This window comes from Pseudophryne corroboree, chromosome 1, assembly GCF_028390025.1.
Source record: "Pseudophryne corroboree isolate aPseCor3 chromosome 1, aPseCor3.hap2, whole genome shotgun sequence".
Classification (NCBI taxonomy): domain Eukaryota; kingdom Metazoa; phylum Chordata; class Amphibia; order Anura; family Myobatrachidae; genus Pseudophryne; species Pseudophryne corroboree.
In genome coordinates, this window is record NC_086444.1 from 554,455,208 (window position 1) to 554,473,655 (window position 18,448).

The 18,448-nt window shown below is 44.9% G+C and overlaps 1 protein-coding gene across 3 annotated transcripts in view; it reads right to left on the reverse strand.

Moving 5' to 3' along the window:
• MTAP (methylthioadenosine phosphorylase) overlaps positions 1-18,448 on the reverse strand; it is a 186,706-nt gene that overhangs the window by 128,366 nt on the left and 39,892 nt on the right. For all 3 annotated transcript variants that reach the window (XM_063914128.1, XM_063914126.1, XM_063914127.1), the window contains one exon: positions 17,443-17,529. In XM_063914128.1, coding sequence (XP_063770198.1) covers positions 17,443-17,529 — 87 coding nt within the window. The remainder of the gene's footprint in view (positions 1-17,442; positions 17,530-18,448) is intronic.

Sequence of the window (18,448 nt, forward strand, 5' to 3'; positions counted from 1 at the left end):
TTTGATATTCCCTAGCTTAAGGAGTATCTCATCTTTATCAATCGTGTCAATTTCTGATGACACGCTTTCTGACCATTTTTCAATAGCGTGACTCACCCACGCGCAGGCATTAGTGGGCCTGAGCAGTGTACCATTGGCAGCATAAATGGATTTTAATGTAGTTTCCATTTTCCTGTCTGCCGGCTCTTTTAGAGAAGCCGTGCCAGGTGCAGGGAGAATTACCTTCTTTGTCAACCTGGATAGTGCACTGTCTAACACAGGGGGTGATTCCCATTTTTTCCTGTCCTCTGCTGGGAAAGGGTAAGCTATCTGAATCCTTTTGGGAATTTTAAATTTCTTTTCAGGATTCACCCACATCCCCTCAAAAAGAGTATTTAGCTCATGGGAAGGAGGGAAAGGGACTTTGGATTTCTTTTCTTTATAGAAATACACCTTCTCCTGAGGTACAGGAGCGGCTTCCGTGACCTCGAAAAATTCCCTTATAGCCACAATCATATATTGTATATTTATATCATCCATGCCTTATCTGGAACATTAATCACAGATTGATTCCCTGATAGATAAATTAATTGTTAGAGGTTATTACAAATCAGACCTTATTAGGACCAAAAACAAAGTGATCGAATTAGATCGTGAGACCTTGTTAAAGAAACATGTGTCTAAAGATAATAAGGATCGTTTTCCGATTATAAGTCAATTTAATGTCCAATCGAGTGGTATTAAATCAGTTGTCAAAAAACATTGGCACGTTTTGAAATCTGACCCTACATTGCCATTTGGCAAAGTGAATCCTATGCCAGTGTTTACCCGTGGACGTAACTTAAAGGATTTACTGGTTCATTCAGACATTGGCAATTACACGATGGATAAACCCACACATTTTCTGACCCAAAAGAAACAAAGATGTTTTAGGTGCGGCTGCACTACATGTGGTTTTTTGTTAACTGCTGATTCATTTTATCACCTGCATACTGGTAAACGTTTTTTCATTAAACATCATTTGACATGTAACTCTACATATGTTTTTTACCAAATTATCTGTCCCTGTGGTCTTTCCTACATAGGAAAGACGCAGGGCAGATTTAAGGATCGTATGTCAATGCATCGATCTTCAATTAGGGCGGCATTGACCAGTGATAATAAATCAGATCAGCCAGTTGCACGCCATTTTTCTGAATTTAAACATAGCATAGCCAGTACCGCATGATCGATTGGGTTTGAAAACCAATAAGAGGAGGTGATCGCAATCAATTACTGTTACAGAGAGAAGCCCAATGGATACATAATTTAGATGTATTATCCCCTCGTGGGTTAAATGAACATCTCAGCTTTGCGTGCTTTAACTAGGTTAGGAGAATGCAGCTACTCTGTAACAGCTTGAATGAGGTATTCTTTTCTGCTCTCGTTATGATGTTTATATGGAATGATCTCTTTTTATTTCAGTGCCGCCTGTCAATGTATATGTTTTTTGTTGTTGTTATGGTGACGGGTTTTTCACTAATGTGATGACGTCACGATCAGCTGTAGCAGGGGAGGAACTTCCAGAGGGACTCCTGGCTCAGCACACTTCACTGGGTGTTTGTCTATAAAGGTATGTGTGTGTGCAATTGTTATATATATATCCTGATGATAGTGCATAAAGGGCACTGAAACGTTGATTTAACCTACCGGGTTACTGTGTGTTATTTTGACGCTGAGTGCCGCACCAATTGCTTTATGTATATATATATTACACCTGCGCACACACAAACACATGCACACATATAGCATGAGGGGAGCCTAGCATTAATGGCACATAATAGGGCATAAAGGGGATCTCTGTCATGTATTGGGAAATAAAGGCATATAATGTGCATTAGGGAGCTCTGAAATAAAATGGTTGTAACATTACTGCGGTTTTAGTTACTTCCGCTGTCAGCCGCCCCCCCCCCCCCCCCCCTTTCCGAGAATCGGTATAGTTGCAATAGATTAGCAAACATTCTGCATGTTCATGCTGTATCCTCTATAATGACTCATGCGCCCTCTTGTGTTAATACACCTTATCGCACAAAACAATATATTTTACTTATGCCAAAAGTTTTACAAAAGTAATGCAATTTTTTTTTTTTTTAAACTAACAGAAAATTATTTCTTAGAAACCTATAATGTCTTACTGTGCAGCTGAATGAATGCCCTGATAAATAACTTCCTGGAATAGTCGAAAAAATATTATTAAAGAAAACAGTTCGGTGGAAGTCTCTATTCAGAGCTTCATAAAAATGCAACCATTATCCTTTATGTATATGGTGCCACAAGGGTTCTGCAGCGCCTAACAAATACATAAACAAATGAACAAAACAAGAAAAACAGCAACTTACAGTACAAGACATTGTAGGACAAGTACATGGTATAACTACCCCCTACACATTAAATATATAAGGCAACAAACATTGTATACACAAACATGCTTTATATTTACTGTTTCTTACAAAACTGTTCTTTAAAATTTACTCTTCTTACTTGTCATTAGAAAGATTATGTAAAATGAGCAGTTTATTGGGCAGGTAAGAAAAGATCATCCATAATTATGTGGATGGCTCCAAGTATTGGCTGGCCTGTTCGCAGCCTAGAGGTTCATACAGTATGCAATATTTTCCAAGAAAAAAAAACAACATTCTGCACATGCAGTCAGTGCAATATTAAAATGTTCTGCTATGTTGCTCAAACTACATTTTTGAACACAATGAAATCTTTGCAAACACAGACCACATTTTTGAAAGAGTACTATAGCATAAATACATAAATTATAGGTGTTGATGATATGTTTTAAAGCAGTTATGGGCAAACCAGGGACGGAACTGGCGGAGACAACGGAGTTGGTTGCCGCTGGGCTCCCAGCCCCGAAGGGGCATCTTTTCCATTGTCCCCATATCTGCGACCCCTGCTGTAAGAGAGTGCCTGCTGAGTGCCCTGATCGTGGCCGGCCTGGGACCCTGACTGAGGAGATGTCAGGGAAACAGGGGCGAGCAGGGAGAGGGGCAGAGCGGCTGTCACTATGAGGAGACACTGGACGGGAGTCGGGAGAGCCTCAGCAGCAGAGGTCAGAGGCTGAAACAAAGGAGGGAATTCAAATCTTGACACGCCCCCAGCAACATTAGAATAGCTGCGGGCGGACGCGATCACGAGAGGGAGCAGGGGGAAACAATTGAAACCAACCCAAAGAGTATGTGCTATTCGTAATGGGTGGGGGCTATGTGGGGGGACTGCTGAGCATCGACTACAGTGACTGCAGCAAATCACTTGTGAAACGTGCAGACACTGCAGAGAGATCCGTCTCTAGTCACATTTAAAAAGTGATTTGCTGCATTCACTGCTGTCGTTTTTCAGCAGCCCCTTGGAGGACCCCTTGCTCCCTGTGATCCACTTGTGTGTGTGAGGAAAGTGGCTGCAGGCTCCTAATATCACCAGCATGATGCCCCCCAGCCCCTGCACAAAGAGAAGAAAAGGTCAACAAGTTTAGGAAGCCTGGTGTGCAGAGCCCCCCTGTCCCCGCTCACTGCCTCAGCAGGAAGTCGGCACCCTGCAGAGGTAATGGCACTGCATCAGATTCAGTGCTGCAGCACACAGGAGTGGAGAGTAGGACCTGCTGCTGGGCCTTATACAGCGATTTAAGAGCTATTTATCATGGATTGCATATTCAATGTGATCTGGGTGGGATTTTATCACCTAGGATCGTAATGTAATATGCAATATTATCACCCAAAAGTATTATTGTGCACACGCAGTGACAGGGGCTCCAAAAGGAGTCCGTCCCTGCAGTGTGCTGTGATGGTTGCCGTGGCTTCTGCGCATGCGCGGTCAGCTAAGATGGCACTGCACAGTGGCCAATTTTGGGAGTGTTCCGGGGGAACCCTCTGCCCGACCACAAGTGCTACAATGGGCTACAGTCATCTATAGATGGCAGTAGCTGCGGTAGCCAATTTCAGGAATGCATCGCATTCCCGATATTAGTAAATCAGGTAGCATCTCATCCTCAATAGAAACCTGTGGGGGATGCAGCTGCTACGGGAATGGAGCTATTGCAGAAGGTATCTGCGATACTTGCTGCGGTCCCTCCTTCTTACATTTGGGGATACTTATTATTTGCAGTTAACCCCTGAAAACGGGTGTTTTCTGGGATATAGCTGCAAGTATACAATGACATACCTCCCAACATGACCCTCTCCAGGAGGGACAAAATGCTCTGCTCCTGGACTTTTTTCCTAATGTATGATTGCTAGCACCTGTGGTGAAACACATTTCTTATCCATTCACCTGTTCAGCACAGGTGCTGGCAATCATAAATTAAGAGGGAAGTCCAGGAGCAGAGCATTGTGTCCCTCCTGGAGAGGGTCATGTTGGGAGGTATGCAATGATAAGTGGGCCCCTTAGTGCTGCAGCATATGGGAGTGGAGAGTATGATAAACAGTGTATATAGTGCAGAGTATCAGGGAACTTGTTTAGCCCATTTAAGCCAGTGACCACCATCAGGGGAATACACCGGTACTAATGTACCAGGCCTGGACTTGGGGGTTCCTGGCTGTGTCATCTATACTGGGCCCTACAATGTCTGACAGTAGCCCCAGCTTCCAGGCAGAGTTCTGGACACCGACTCCTATCCTGGAATCTTTATTCATCCTGATGTACCAATGGTAAGTTGCTGGGATATTAGAGCCCGTCCCGGCACTCATTAAGAAGTAATGTGATAACATTACTTCCTCCCTTGCCCCCCTCAGCTGCCCGACTGCTCATGCGCCAATGGTCATTGTTACATGGAGTGTAGTAGGGTATGCCGGCGGCCGGGCTCCCGGCGGCCAGCATACCAGCGCCGGAATCCCGACCACCGGCATACCGACGGCTGGGCGAACGCAAATGAGCCCCTTGCGGGCTAACTGTGCTCGCCACGCTGCGGGCACGGTGGCGCGCTACGCCACACTATTTATTCTCCCTCCAGGGGGGTCGTGGTCCCCCAAGAGGGAGAAAAAGTGTTGGTATGTCGGCTGTCGGGATTCTGGCGCCGGTATACTGTGCGCCGGGATCCCGACAGCCAGCAAACTGAAGACCACCCGTTCTATGCGCAGGCTGGAGCCAATGGGGGGCACCACCATACATTTTGCCTCCAGGCGTCTGGTATGAACTTACACCTCTGGGGCAAACTGATACACTAATACATGCAAATGGCAAATAGGCTACAGAAGTGACTAGATTGGTGCCGTCAGATAAAGCAGCTGTTCAAATGGAGGATATCAAACTTGGAAAAATAATTGTAAACAAAAGAGTTAAGGATGAAAAGGCTAAATGAATAAACTGTAAATATTTTAATAATAATACAAATGATGATAAATAGTAAGAAAGATTTATACAGCTTGGTTAAATAAAAATAAAGCCTGTTAATGCTAAAACACAAAAAATATAGACAACAAAAGCAATATGGTAAATGGGATATACAAAAAAGGAGGACACCAAGACACAATTCATGACCACTATGGAATCAAGTTGAGCATATAGAACTTGTCACAAACAGGACAGTATGAAACTTGAATTAAACACAATGAGTAAACTGATCTAGATTAATAACCAGCACAGAATATGGATATTATCAGTGTGATGAAGAATAGCCATACAGTCTCATTTTCCAAGATGACTTTGCAGTAAGGTGATGCTGATGATAAGTGTTGCTGGCAGATGATATCAGTGTTGTAAACTGGTCCAGATAGAAGCATATATGTCAGTTATAATAACTAACTGCTCACCTTGGACCCATAATTACCTACTATCTGGACCAGTTTACACCACATAATTATGCTGCTTCAGTACGCAACGTAATAAGTGTGAGAACTCCATCCATTTGGACTACCCCAAGTCATTATGTTGGTGAACTGTGCACAGCGGCATTTGTGTGGCAGGAAATTCAAGAAAATAGATGGAAGAAAACCTAAACCCAATAACAAAGGTATGCAGATGACTATCAATGAGTTAAGGCCAAGCTGAAACAGACTGCCAAGGAGAAATTAGACAAAACTGATACATAACTACAGTATGTGAGAGACAAATCAATTTTACAGCTAAGGGTTCTTCAATCAGTTGCTGCAGTAAATATAAAAAGTCAATCTTTTTTACATAGGAAATTGAATCAAATTAAATTCACTTATAGTTCTGGTTCCATTTTACGCAAAGCTCAGTTATGATTCACTAGGACTTAGATGATGCAAACATTCCATTATTTCTTCTGGGGAAAGTGTTTTGTTCACAGAAACATGCTAAGGAACTTATCCATTGTGCCTACTAGCAGCTTCACAGTCTGGAAACCCTTCCATCACTGGCTGGCTAGCACCTCTCGTTAACTAAGCAGATTGGAATTTATTCACTGAAATGACATATAGGGCCGGATATAATGACACCCGAGTTCAGCGGCCGTGCGGTATGCTGGCCAAACTCAGACTTTTTTTTAAAGGGGCAATCACTTACAAGGCAAACCATTCCTTGTAAGTGATGCCCCTTTAAAAAAAACGTCCAAGTTCTACCAGTATCCCACACGGCTGCCATTACATCCGGCCCAGAGTGTACATCAGGGGTATTTAACATGCAGCCCTCCAGCTGCTGTGGAACTACACATTAACCCTCTCAGAACATAGAATTGCAATTTGTGTATATTTTTTTAAGCATAGTGCTATCCCCATATGATTCTACTTGTTATTAGAAAAGCAAAGAAAAGCTCAGCTTTTTATCTCGCTCAGTAAGTGGCCATCATGCTGCACCACCATAGCCATCACTGAGATTGAGTTTATAGATGGAATGCCTCTTAAAACATTTTTGAGAAGCAGTAATGACACATTTTATCAGCAGAAAATCTGAGTAAAGGGGTTATGACCGTTTGAGAACATGATCTGTAATAATACATATTGTGTATATATAGTGACCTCTAGTGGAAAACGAATATATAGCAAGTGTAAAATTCACATTTTACCAAGCTCAAAAATGATGATAATTTAACAACAAAATATATAGAATGGAAAACAAGTGAGGTTATCACAGTATTCAATTTTGAAGAATACCTGCTTTATTAGTTAACAATGAGTAATTTAGCACAGACGCACAAACAAAAACAAAAAAAGTAGCATGACTCACTCCAAAAAAAAAAAAACACTTGGTAAGCCTTGTTTTTGTTCCTAACCCACTGATTAAGGACTACTAGCAGGGGTAAAAGTGAGCTGGAACGGGGTGGAACTGTGTTCCGTCAGTTCCACTTGGAGACGGAACGCAGTTCCGCCTCCTCCGGATCCCACTGAGATTGCGTTGCCAGCGGGCGCCTGGCTGCAGCCAAAGGCAGGAGCTCAGTATTGAGCTCCGTCTTCTGCCGCTGTCACTGTGCGCTATGGGAGAGACGTCATGACGTCTCTCCATAGTGCAGAGAAGCGGGCGGCAAGAGAGGACTGCAGCGGTCTGGAAGCGGGAGCGGGGCTCGGTGAGTATTGTGATTGTTTTCTTCCTTAGTGTAGCGGCGCATCTACGGGGGGCATTACTACTGTGGGCAAACTACTGGGGGGCATTACTACTAGGGTGGGAATCTACAGGGGGCAAACTACTGGGGGGCATTACAACTGAGGGGGATCTACTGGGGGGGCAAACCACTGGGGGGCATCTACTGGGGTCAATCTACTGGGGGCATCTACTGGGGGGACATCTACTGGGGGGACATTATTACTGGGGGCCAACTACAAGGGGGCAAGCTACTGGGGGCAAACTACAAGGGGGCAAACTACAAGGGGGCAAACTACAGGAGGGCATTACTACTGGGGGCAAACTACAGGAGGGCATTACTACTGGGGGCAAACTACAGGAGGTCATAACTACTGGGGGCTAAACTACTGGGGGCTAAACTACTGGGGGCTAAACTACAAGCGGGGCATAACTACAGGGACTAAACTACTGGAGGCATAACTACAGGGGCTAAACTACAAGGGGGCAAACTACAGGGGGCATTACTGCTGGCGGCTAAACTACAAGCAGGCAAACTACTGGGGCTAAAATACTGGGGGCGTTACCACTGGGAAGCTAAACTAAAGGGGGGAGGGGTAAACTACTGGGGTCATAACTGCAGGGGCATTACCACTGGGGGCATAATTACTAGGGCTAAACTACAGGGGGCTAAACGACTGGGGGCATTAGTACAGGCAACATTACTACTGGGGGCAATACTACACGGGCATTACCATTAAGGGCATTACTACTGGGGGCCTTCTAATGAGGGCATTGTAAAGGGGGCACTACATAAGGGGCATCACTCCTGGGGACATAAAGGGCACTACTATTGCGGGCATTGCATAAGGGGCACCACTACTATGGGGTCTATATAAGGGGCACTACCACTGTGGCCACTACTAGCACAGTGGACATTGCATAAGGAGCACTACTACTGTGGGCATTGTATAAGAAGCGCTACTGCGGTGGGCATTTTGTATTACGGGGTGCTACAACTGTGGGCATTATTACTATTCTGTGACCACGCCCCTTTCTTTTTGAGACCACACCCATTTTTTTGCATGGGTGCCGTGGGGTGGGGGGTGAGTTACACCACCCCTCTAGGACCACTTTAAGCACTGACTACTAGTCTTGTCAGTGGAGTCCTACAGAGGGCATAGAAGTCAACGTAATAACAGAAGAAACTACTGGGAAAGTTAAGTATGATGACATAAGTACTCTGGCTTCTCCTGAAAGAAGAGACTATGGGGGTCATTCCGAGTTGAGCGTAGCTGTGCTAAATTTAGCACAGCTACGATCAGGCACTCAGACATGCGAGGGGACACCCAGCACAGGGCTAGTCCGCCCCGCATGTCAGTGCAGCCTTCCCTCTCCCCCCCGCAGAAGTGCAAAAGCATCGCACAGCGGCGATGCTTTTGCATTTGACGAGTAACTCCCGGCCAGCGCAGCTCCTGCGGCTGGCCGGGAGAACCTCTTCGCTGCCCCTGGTCGGAGCAGCTGCGTGTGATGTCACGCAGCCGCTGCGGCCCGCACCCCCAAAACAGCAGCCAAACACAGCCGTGCCGCCCCCTCCCGCCCAGCGACCGCCTCTCCCTGCCAATCAGGCAGAGCCGATCGCTAGGGAACGACGGCCGAAGCCAGCGCACTGCAGCGCTGGCACATGAGCAGTTCTGACCAGATCACTGCGCTGCGATAAACTGCAGCGAGCGATCGGGTTGGAATGACCCCCTAAAGCAGATGAAACTGGCCTGACATTGATTAAAAACAATATAAACAAATTAGATTGTACAGACCAAGCAGTCACCTTCTTTCTGAAATCTTAAGATCTATTCATACAAACTGAATCAGATTAATTTTGACCGTTTGTATTTTTTTATTTATTTTAGGAAGTGTAATTTTGATATAACACAGGGATTACTAACAGTTCCACGTGTCCCAGTCTTATCAGGTACATCTATGGCTGGGTACACACTGTAATGACCGGCAATGATGACTACCTGACAATTTCCCTTGAGCCAAGAACAAGTGAGATTGGTAAGATTGCACTCAAACAATATTGTATGAGCTATAGCAATGCTCATGTACACACTAGAATGATAACGGACTAATTTAAATAATGGGAATATCGTCAGGACATCTGCTTGGCTGTACAGTGTGCGATATCACTAGTGATTTGGTGCCTATCGTGCAGAGTGCACGATAGGCACCAAATCGCTAGTGATATCGCAAGATTTTAATGTGCAGCACATCAAACCTGACGACATTGCATGCGACCACGGGAGTGCGCATATTGAGCAAACCCACTAAGCGATGTAGGCAATATGTCGGTCTAAACTGCCTGACTGGAAGACATATTGCTCAATGTGTACCCAGCTTTATTTAAAATGAACTGCCAACCAAAAGACTATGGTGTGTTTCACAAACTTAGGGGTCGATTCAATTAAACGCAAATTGAACAGCGCTTGGAAAGAGGTCCCTGAGCTATTCAATTCAGCGCGATGTTGTGCCAGAGTTGAGGATTTCTTCTCGCAGAAATCCAACAAAACTACTGGCACAATGCTGTTTTATGCCTTTAGCACCAAAAACAGCATCGTGCCCAACACTTAAGTCGGAGAATGCTGGTTCTTGCGACTAAACATCATGTTTAAGGCACGAGAACAGTCAATCTCCAACATAACATCACACTGAATTGCTCCTGGTGCTCCCTCCTGGTGCCATATCAATTCTTGCTGAATTGAAACGACCCCCTTATACCCCTTTCACATCGCACAAATAACCCGGTATCAAGCCGGCAATATTGCCGAATCAACAGGGGTCAGTGTGCGGTGTGAAAGCGCCATGTCGAAATTCCCGGGTCGCCTGACCCGGTAATTCAACTCGGGTTATAAGAAAGGTTATTCCTGGGTTGAATACCGAGTCAGTGGCTGCGTAAACGGATTCCAAGGTCGATGCGACCTGGGACCCGTTTATTGGATAGGGAGAGGCGACGCCATCTCCCAGCGCCGCCTCGGCTACTGGCTCTGCCCCCAGCCGCTGTGGCAACCAACCCGGCATATTGCCGGGTTTGGAAGCCAGCGAAAGGGGTAGGAGAGTCTCCCATGCCGGATCCCACCCGTTTCCAGTTCCCGGGTGGGATCCGCCATTGGAGATCTGAAAGGGGTATTAGTATACTAGTTTTATGGCACAGAGACTTTCAGGAGACAGCATAACTCCCGAATGGCTACACCAATTTACAACAAAATTGGTACACATATGACTTACACTCTGGGAAAAAACACTGTGGGGGTAACACACCACTAGCACCCCTAGGGGTGGGCCAGCAGCACTGACTATATGAGGACATGCATGATATGTCAGTGATGACAGGGCTGCATGTGACAGGGCCAGTGACATGATGTGAGGAGGGAGGTAGCATGAACCCACACACTGACAGTTATATAGTGGAAGTAGCATGGTCCCCCAGCAGCACAGAGTATATCAGGAGATGCATAATGTGCTGTGCTATATAAGAAACCCGTGGAGTGTTTGGGGGAGGAGGATCTTTCTCTAATATATAAAAGCGAAAATTTATATATTTTTAAATTGGGTTTTCATTTTACTGATGTGTATAACATTTTACATGCTTTTTATGCTATCATATTTATACTGTGTGATTAATATTGACATTCATCTTTGTAAAGAAACATTCTTAAAATCCCGGGGTACTCCAGCTAATGTGTGTGTGTGTGTGTGTGTGTGTGTGTGTGTGTGTGTGTGTGTGTGTGTGTGTGTGTGTGTGTGTGTGTGTGTGTGTGTGTATATATATATATATATATATATTACAGCTTGAGAAAGAAGGGAATGTATCCCATGATAAGTTTCTTCGCAGTTGCATTTATTTCTGAGTTTTACACAGATCTGTGATGTAATTATCATGCTCAATCCCATCTGATCTTGTTAGTTAAGCAATGATCATACATCTCTTATTACCTGCTTTACATTCATATATCTGTGATCCTACAACTTAACCACTCTCATATAATTTTCATTTTAACACTCTCTCATCTGGTTCATGGCAATTCTGGTCTAAGCATAGTGCTTCTTCCAGTGGAGCACATGCTATCACAACAGACAGCAGAAGTGCATTTACCTCCTTCATTTCTGGCTGTTATTTCTGGCTGTTAATGCCCCAATAAATTCATTTGACTGGCAGAAGCAAAGCTACATACCTAACAACCAGAATCTCCTCGTATCTAAAAACATTGTTTCAAACTCTCTCTCATCTGGAAAAATAATGGGATTGATCTTATAATACTGGATCCATACTAAGGGGTATATGCAATTGCGGTCAAATTCCCGAAATTGTCGAAAAACTGGACTTTTTCGCCAAAAAAAAAAAAATCGACAATGCAATTCAGTACTTTCCGTCAAAAAAACGGACTTACAAAATTCGACTTTTTGAAATTCGACATTTGTCAAATTCGACTTTTCTGCAATGGTACAAATGCGGCAATTCGACAAAAGTATATTCAATTGAAGTTTGGAAATTCGACAACAGTGCTTTTAGACAGTAAATTCGTCATTTTCAATCCGCCACACTTTGGTGGGTGAATCTAATAAAAAAAATTTAAAACATGTTTTTTTTGGTGTTTTTTTTTATTGGTAATAGCATATCTATTTATATTAGAAGGGATTAGGTACTTGGTTTGTCTTTTTGGGAGGCACAAGTATTATTTATATATTTTTAAAAATATATATTTTTTTTTTTTTAGATGGAATGGTAAAATCACGGAAAAAAATGGCGTGGGGTCCCCCCTCCAAAGCATAACCAGCCTCGGGCTCTTCGAGCCGGTCCTGGTTCTAAAAATCCAGGGGGAAAATGGACAGGGGATCCCCCGTATTTTTAAAACCAGCACCGGGCTCTGCGCCTGGTGCTGGTGCAAAAAATACGGGGGACAAAAAGAGTAGGGGTCCCCCGTATTTTTTACACCAGCATCGGGCTCCACTAGCTGGACAGATAATGCCATAGCCGGGGGTCACTTTTATACAGCGCCCTGCGGCCGTGGCGTTAAATATCCAACTAGTCACCCCTGGCCGGGCTACCCTGGGGGAGTGGGGACCCCTTCAATCAAGGGGTCCCCCCCCCCCAGCCACCCAAGGGCCAGGGGTGAAGCCCAAAGCTGTCCCCCCCATCCAAGGGCTGCGGATGGGGGGCTGATAGCCTTGAGAAAATGACAAGAATATTGTTTTTTCCTGTAGTACTACAAGTCCCAGCAAGCCTCCCCGCAAGCTGGTACTTGGAGAACCACAAGTACCAGCATGCGGGAGAAAAACGGGCCCGCTGGTACCTGTAGTACTACTGGAAAAAAAATACCCAAATAAAAACAGGAGACACACACCTTGAGAGTAAAACTTTATTGCACACCTGCCGACACACACATACTTACCTATGTTGACGATCCGGGGTACCTGTGAATCAAATTATACTCACCTCAATCCAGTGTCCAGATATAAATCCTCGTACTTGGCAAAACAAATAAACGCACACCCGGACCAGCGGACTGAAATGCCGAATGCCGGGACCCCACGTGACTCCTGTCACCGAAGTCCCTTCAGCCAATCAGGAAGCGCTACTTCGTTGCACTCACCTGATTGGCTGTATGCGCGTGTGACCTCAGACAGCGCATCGCAAAGCCTCTCCATTACTTTCAATGGTGGGAGCTTTGCGGGTAGCGGTGGGGTTACCCGCGGTCAGCCGCTGACCGCGGGTGACCTCACCGCTGACGCAAAGTTCCCACCATTGAGTATAATGGAGAGGCTTTGCGAGGCGCTGTCTGACAGCTCAGACGTGCAGCCAATCAGCAGAGTGCCAGGACGTTGCGCTCGCTGATTGGCTTAAGAGACCTTTCTGTGACAGCAGTCACAGGGGGGGTCTCTGCATTCGGGGAAAGGGGTCCCATGTGAAAACATGGGACCCCTTTCAGTACGCTGGTCCGGGTGTGCGTTTATTTGTTTTGCCACCCCTGGCCCTTGGGTGGCTGGGGGGGGGACCCCCAGGGTACCCCGGCCAGGGGTGACTAGTTGGATATTTAATGCCACGGCCGCAGGGCGCTGTATAAAAGTGACCCCCGGCTGTGGCATTATCTGTCCAGCTAGTGGAGCCCGATGCTGGTGTAAAAAATACGGGGGACCCCTACTCTTTTTGTCCCCCGTATTTTTTGCACCAGCACCAGGCGTAGAGCCCGGTGCTGGTTTTAAAAATACGGGGGATCCCCTGTCCATTTTCCCTCCGGATTTTTAGAACCAGGACCGGCTCGAAGAGCCCGAGGCTGGTTATGCTTTGGAGGGGGGACCCCACGCCATTTTTTTCCGGGATTTTTCCCGCTTTTACCAGTTTTTAAAAAAACGGAACAAAATCCGTCGAATCGGCTGTTTTTCGTCAGCGGGACTGTCGAATCCGTTTTTTATTGCATATGGTCAATTTCGGCACCCACTTGCCGAAATTAGACTGTCGAATTGTGTCGAATTGAAAAACGGCCGAAAAATTGCCGCGATTCGCCGCTAATTGCATATACCCCTAAGTACAGAAAGCAAATATGGGTTCTATTCTTCCTCCTCCCTGAATATCTGCACATGGCCATGCCATCCTGAGAACCAGTGGCGTCAACAGAGGGTGGGGGGGAGGGGGGGGGGGGGGGGGGGGGAGTACAGATTACCCCAGCCCAGGCATGCCAGGGGGCCCTGGCCAGAGCACACCAATAGCCATTTTGTTGGTGGGATATTTTTTTTTCTTTATTATAAATCAGTGGGCAGGCATGGTGGGTCGGACTGCCAGGAGTGGGGATGTATGTGTGTGTGACCTGGTTGTTTATCCCTTGTCGTGGATGTCCCTCACAGCCACTTCCAGCCGTCGCGCCGCTGTTACGATCTCGCAAGGTGATATAATCATCTCGCGAGTCAATCTCTGCAGCCAACTCTGGACGGCCTCTTCAGAATCAGCAGGCTCCGGGAGATGGGATGGACTGGGAGGGGAAGGCATGCGGCTGGCTGGTCGTGGCCCATGGGTTTAAGAAGTGGCTCAGCTCGGCTCAGCTGTAAGAATCAGCAGCAGGGCTGTCACTTCGTTGGGAGCTAGTTTGTTAGGCTGTGACAGTGTGAGCTAAGAACTGTGAGTGACAGACAGCATTGTGGCTTATAAATTCTATATAAATATTATATAATACATGCATCCATACATTACCACTAGTGTTTGTGTATATATATATATATATATATATATAAACAGTTCTTTCAGACCGGCACTCCCTCAGGCAAAATAATGGACTCCGGTGCCCTCAGATCCAATGGTAGCACATAGTAGAAAGCATACTGCGGCACTCGGAGGTTTAAACGTGTCAAATTGTATTTCAAAACAGCAACGTTTCGGGGCACAGCCGCCTCTTTGTCAAGGTGCATTTATATGCACCTTGACAAAGGGGCGGCTGTGCCCCGAAATGTTGGAGCTTTCATGTTGCTGTTTTGAAATACAATTTGACACGTTTAAACCTCCGAGTGCCGCAGTATGCTTTTTACTCTAATATATATATATATATATATATATATATATATATATATATATATATATAAATAAACACACACATATGTACACACCTATATATAGAACTATACACCCACTCTGGGGGGGCCCGGGAAGTTGTTGTACCGGGGCCCAGGATTTATCTTGGCAGCCCTGCTGAGAACACCCAATCTTGTCAGACCTAGGAAGCTAAGCAGGATTGGCCTGGTCAGTACTTGGAATACTAGGTACTGTGGGCAATATATTGAGGAGTCTGCTATATTAAATCTCTACCCTCTAAAGCTATAGGGCCTAATTCTGAGTTGGTCGCAGCAGCAAATTTGTTAGGTAATGGGCAAAACCATGTGCACTGCAGGGGGGCCAGATATAACATGTGCAGAGAGAGTTAGATTTGGGTGCAGTGTATTCATACTGAAATCTAAATTGCAGTGTAAAAATAAAGCAGTCAGTATTTACCCTGCACAGAAACTAAATAACCCACCCAAATCTAACTCTCTCTGCAAATGTAATATCTGCCCCCCCTGCACTGCACATGGTTTTGCCCAATTGCTAACAAACTTGCTGCTGCGATCAACTCAGAATTACCCCCATAATCCTTCTTGATTTGCCTACTGACATCACAGAGTTCAATGAAAAGCATCCTATGTACTCAGTGAATATTTGGATTCCTAAAATTAGTTTAGGAACCTTATATCCTGAAAACATATTTTCACCATTTTCATATCTTGAACCTTTATTTGTTAATAGGTCAATCAAGACTTTTAATAATCAAAGACTCGTATGGTATTGAAAGATTGTTTATTTTATTTTATGACTACCGAATAAAAGTTACGTTTTAAATGATCTTTTTCATTAGTACTACTCATCTTTCATCAATATTACATATAGGTCTACTCCCCAAAAAGTATTTTTGTCTTTGTCTCAAACTCAATTGTAGATAAAAATATCTGTCAGCTTGACAGATCAATTTGCTGACATGCAAAAAGCATCAGCTATCTTGGTGATTCAGATGTGGTTGTAGTTAGCATCACTGCTGCGTCCAAGTGATGCTTACATATGGTAATGCAGGAGGAGGCATCGGGTATAAGTAGACGCCTCCTCAATGCACACTGTGACATCTGAAGAGGCAGCATCGGACCACACTACGGCACGGCACCATCAGCCACCTCAGTAAGCCTCAGGTTACGCCCACCGGCTGCCACAGCTCCGTCGCGGATACCGGGGAATCTTCGTCAAAAGACAGAGGCTCTGACCTATGCATCCAGCATATCATCCCAGGCTCCTGATGCATCATACACACCGTCCCCTTCACTGAACCGCAATTCCCGCCTGACAGCACGGGGGAAGGGAAGAAAGATCAGTGTCCAGCTGGGCTCGACTGTGCTGCCCACCCGCACCGACGGGGGAGTGGAGGTTGCACAGGGCGCTGCTGGACATCCCTGCATGGTCACACTGGCATCACTCAGGTACAGGGGGGCAAATATAGGTTTTTGTTTTTTTAAATTGTAGCCCCAGCCGTGTGTTTGGAGAGTTTTGGGAGCAGGAACACAGAGCTATACATCCTGGTTGTTTGCATACACACGCCTACTACTGTGTCTTGCGTATGTGTGCAGCTGTTGGTCAGTTGGCAAAGACCACACACTGCACAATGCTCAAGATATCTGGGCAGTGCTAATCAAATTAGTTGGGCATATTGGAAGATTTCAGTATGCCCGACAGACTGGTTGCAGCAATAGACAGTACATTTATCTGGCAGATCAGATAATTGTAGCATGTATGCCCATCTTAAACTACTCTACTGCTGGGGCTCCCTCAGCCGAGCTCTGTGTTGCTGCAATCAACCAGTTTTCCTGGGGCTCCCCATTCTCACACCAGAAAACTAGGAACATTGTGCGAATAGAGAGAATCGGAGAATGCAACGTTATTGTTTTTTATAACCATGCACCCCCCTTTGTCACCATATAAGAGGGGTTATTGTAACTAATTTGCTGGTTCTGTATTACAAAACAGGCAGAGAACAAGAAAAAGAGGCTACACATCGGCAGCAGGTAAGGGATTATATTAATGTTACTATGCTATTGATCACTTGCACTCATATACCCACAGGTCAGGTTTTTAGTGACAGTGCCACATGTCACTACCCCTTCAGGCAAGACTAAAATCCCTTTTTATCTACCAAGCTGTCTTTATAGCCAATGTACTGAAAGAGGAGTGATTAAGCTTAACATTTTATTCATACAAAATATTTTTAAACACTAAATTGTAGAGTATATAAAATCAATTAATTAAGCTATGTGTAAAGGTAAAAGACATTTACTATACAAGTATTAACACTTTTTTTTTTGCAATGGAGGAAAGAGGAACGACAATTTAATATGAACACATACCTTGCCAAAAGGTGTATCAACATACTTCTCAGTTCTGCCTTCCAAAATATCAGGATCATCCAGTCCAGACCCACCAATAATTCCAACCTAAAACAGAATAGGAGAAAAGTTTTATTAAATTATATGTTTATAAATGTTATATTACTGTCAAAATGATTGCTTCATCTTCTACCAGAACATCCTGACAATGGAGCAGTTTTTTCTCACATTTTATAGGCCCTACACACTTAAAAGATGTAACTGAACGATATGAACGTTCTCGTTCATTAATGAACGAGAACTCATTCATATTGTTCAGTGTATAGGCACCAACGATGAATGATGCGCGGCCCCGCACTCATTCATCGTTGGTTCTGGGTCGCTTATACATGCAGGCCAATATGGACAATATAGTACTGCTATGGAGCAGGGTGAAGGGGGAAGTGAAGAAACTTCACTCCTCCTCCCTCCTCCCTCCTCCCCCCACCCCCGCCGGGTCGCCAGTCTGGCATCTCGGCAGCACATCGCCAGGTGTGTAGGGCCCATTAGTTTCAGACAGTTATTAATTTGGAGCAGTTGCTGTTAGGGAGCATAGCGTAGGCAGATTCATCTGACAAACGAAGGATTAATAATTTACTACCTAGGTAGTCATTCCAAAATTACAAACCGTATCTAGTGAATACTAAAGCAATTAGATTAAAACTCACAATTTATAATTACAATAAAATGTAATCTACTATATTCACAAACATTCTTGAACACAGTTTGAAAGAGTGGAGATTTCAGGGTAAAGAGGGTTAATCAATTTGTGGGTCAATCCTATGTGTCGCACTTGCCTCTGGTCTTGCAGATTTTTGTTAACATCCCCATAGGGCTCTGCTTACAAAAATCTGAGAGTCCAGCATGGAGTGTGGTGCTGCCTCTTGTGTTTCGACATCATTGCAATGGAGCATAGATTGTAAGCTTGTAAAAATGGCCTCTTAAGGTGTGTACACACGGTGAGATATTTCTTTCGATTTTGAGTATA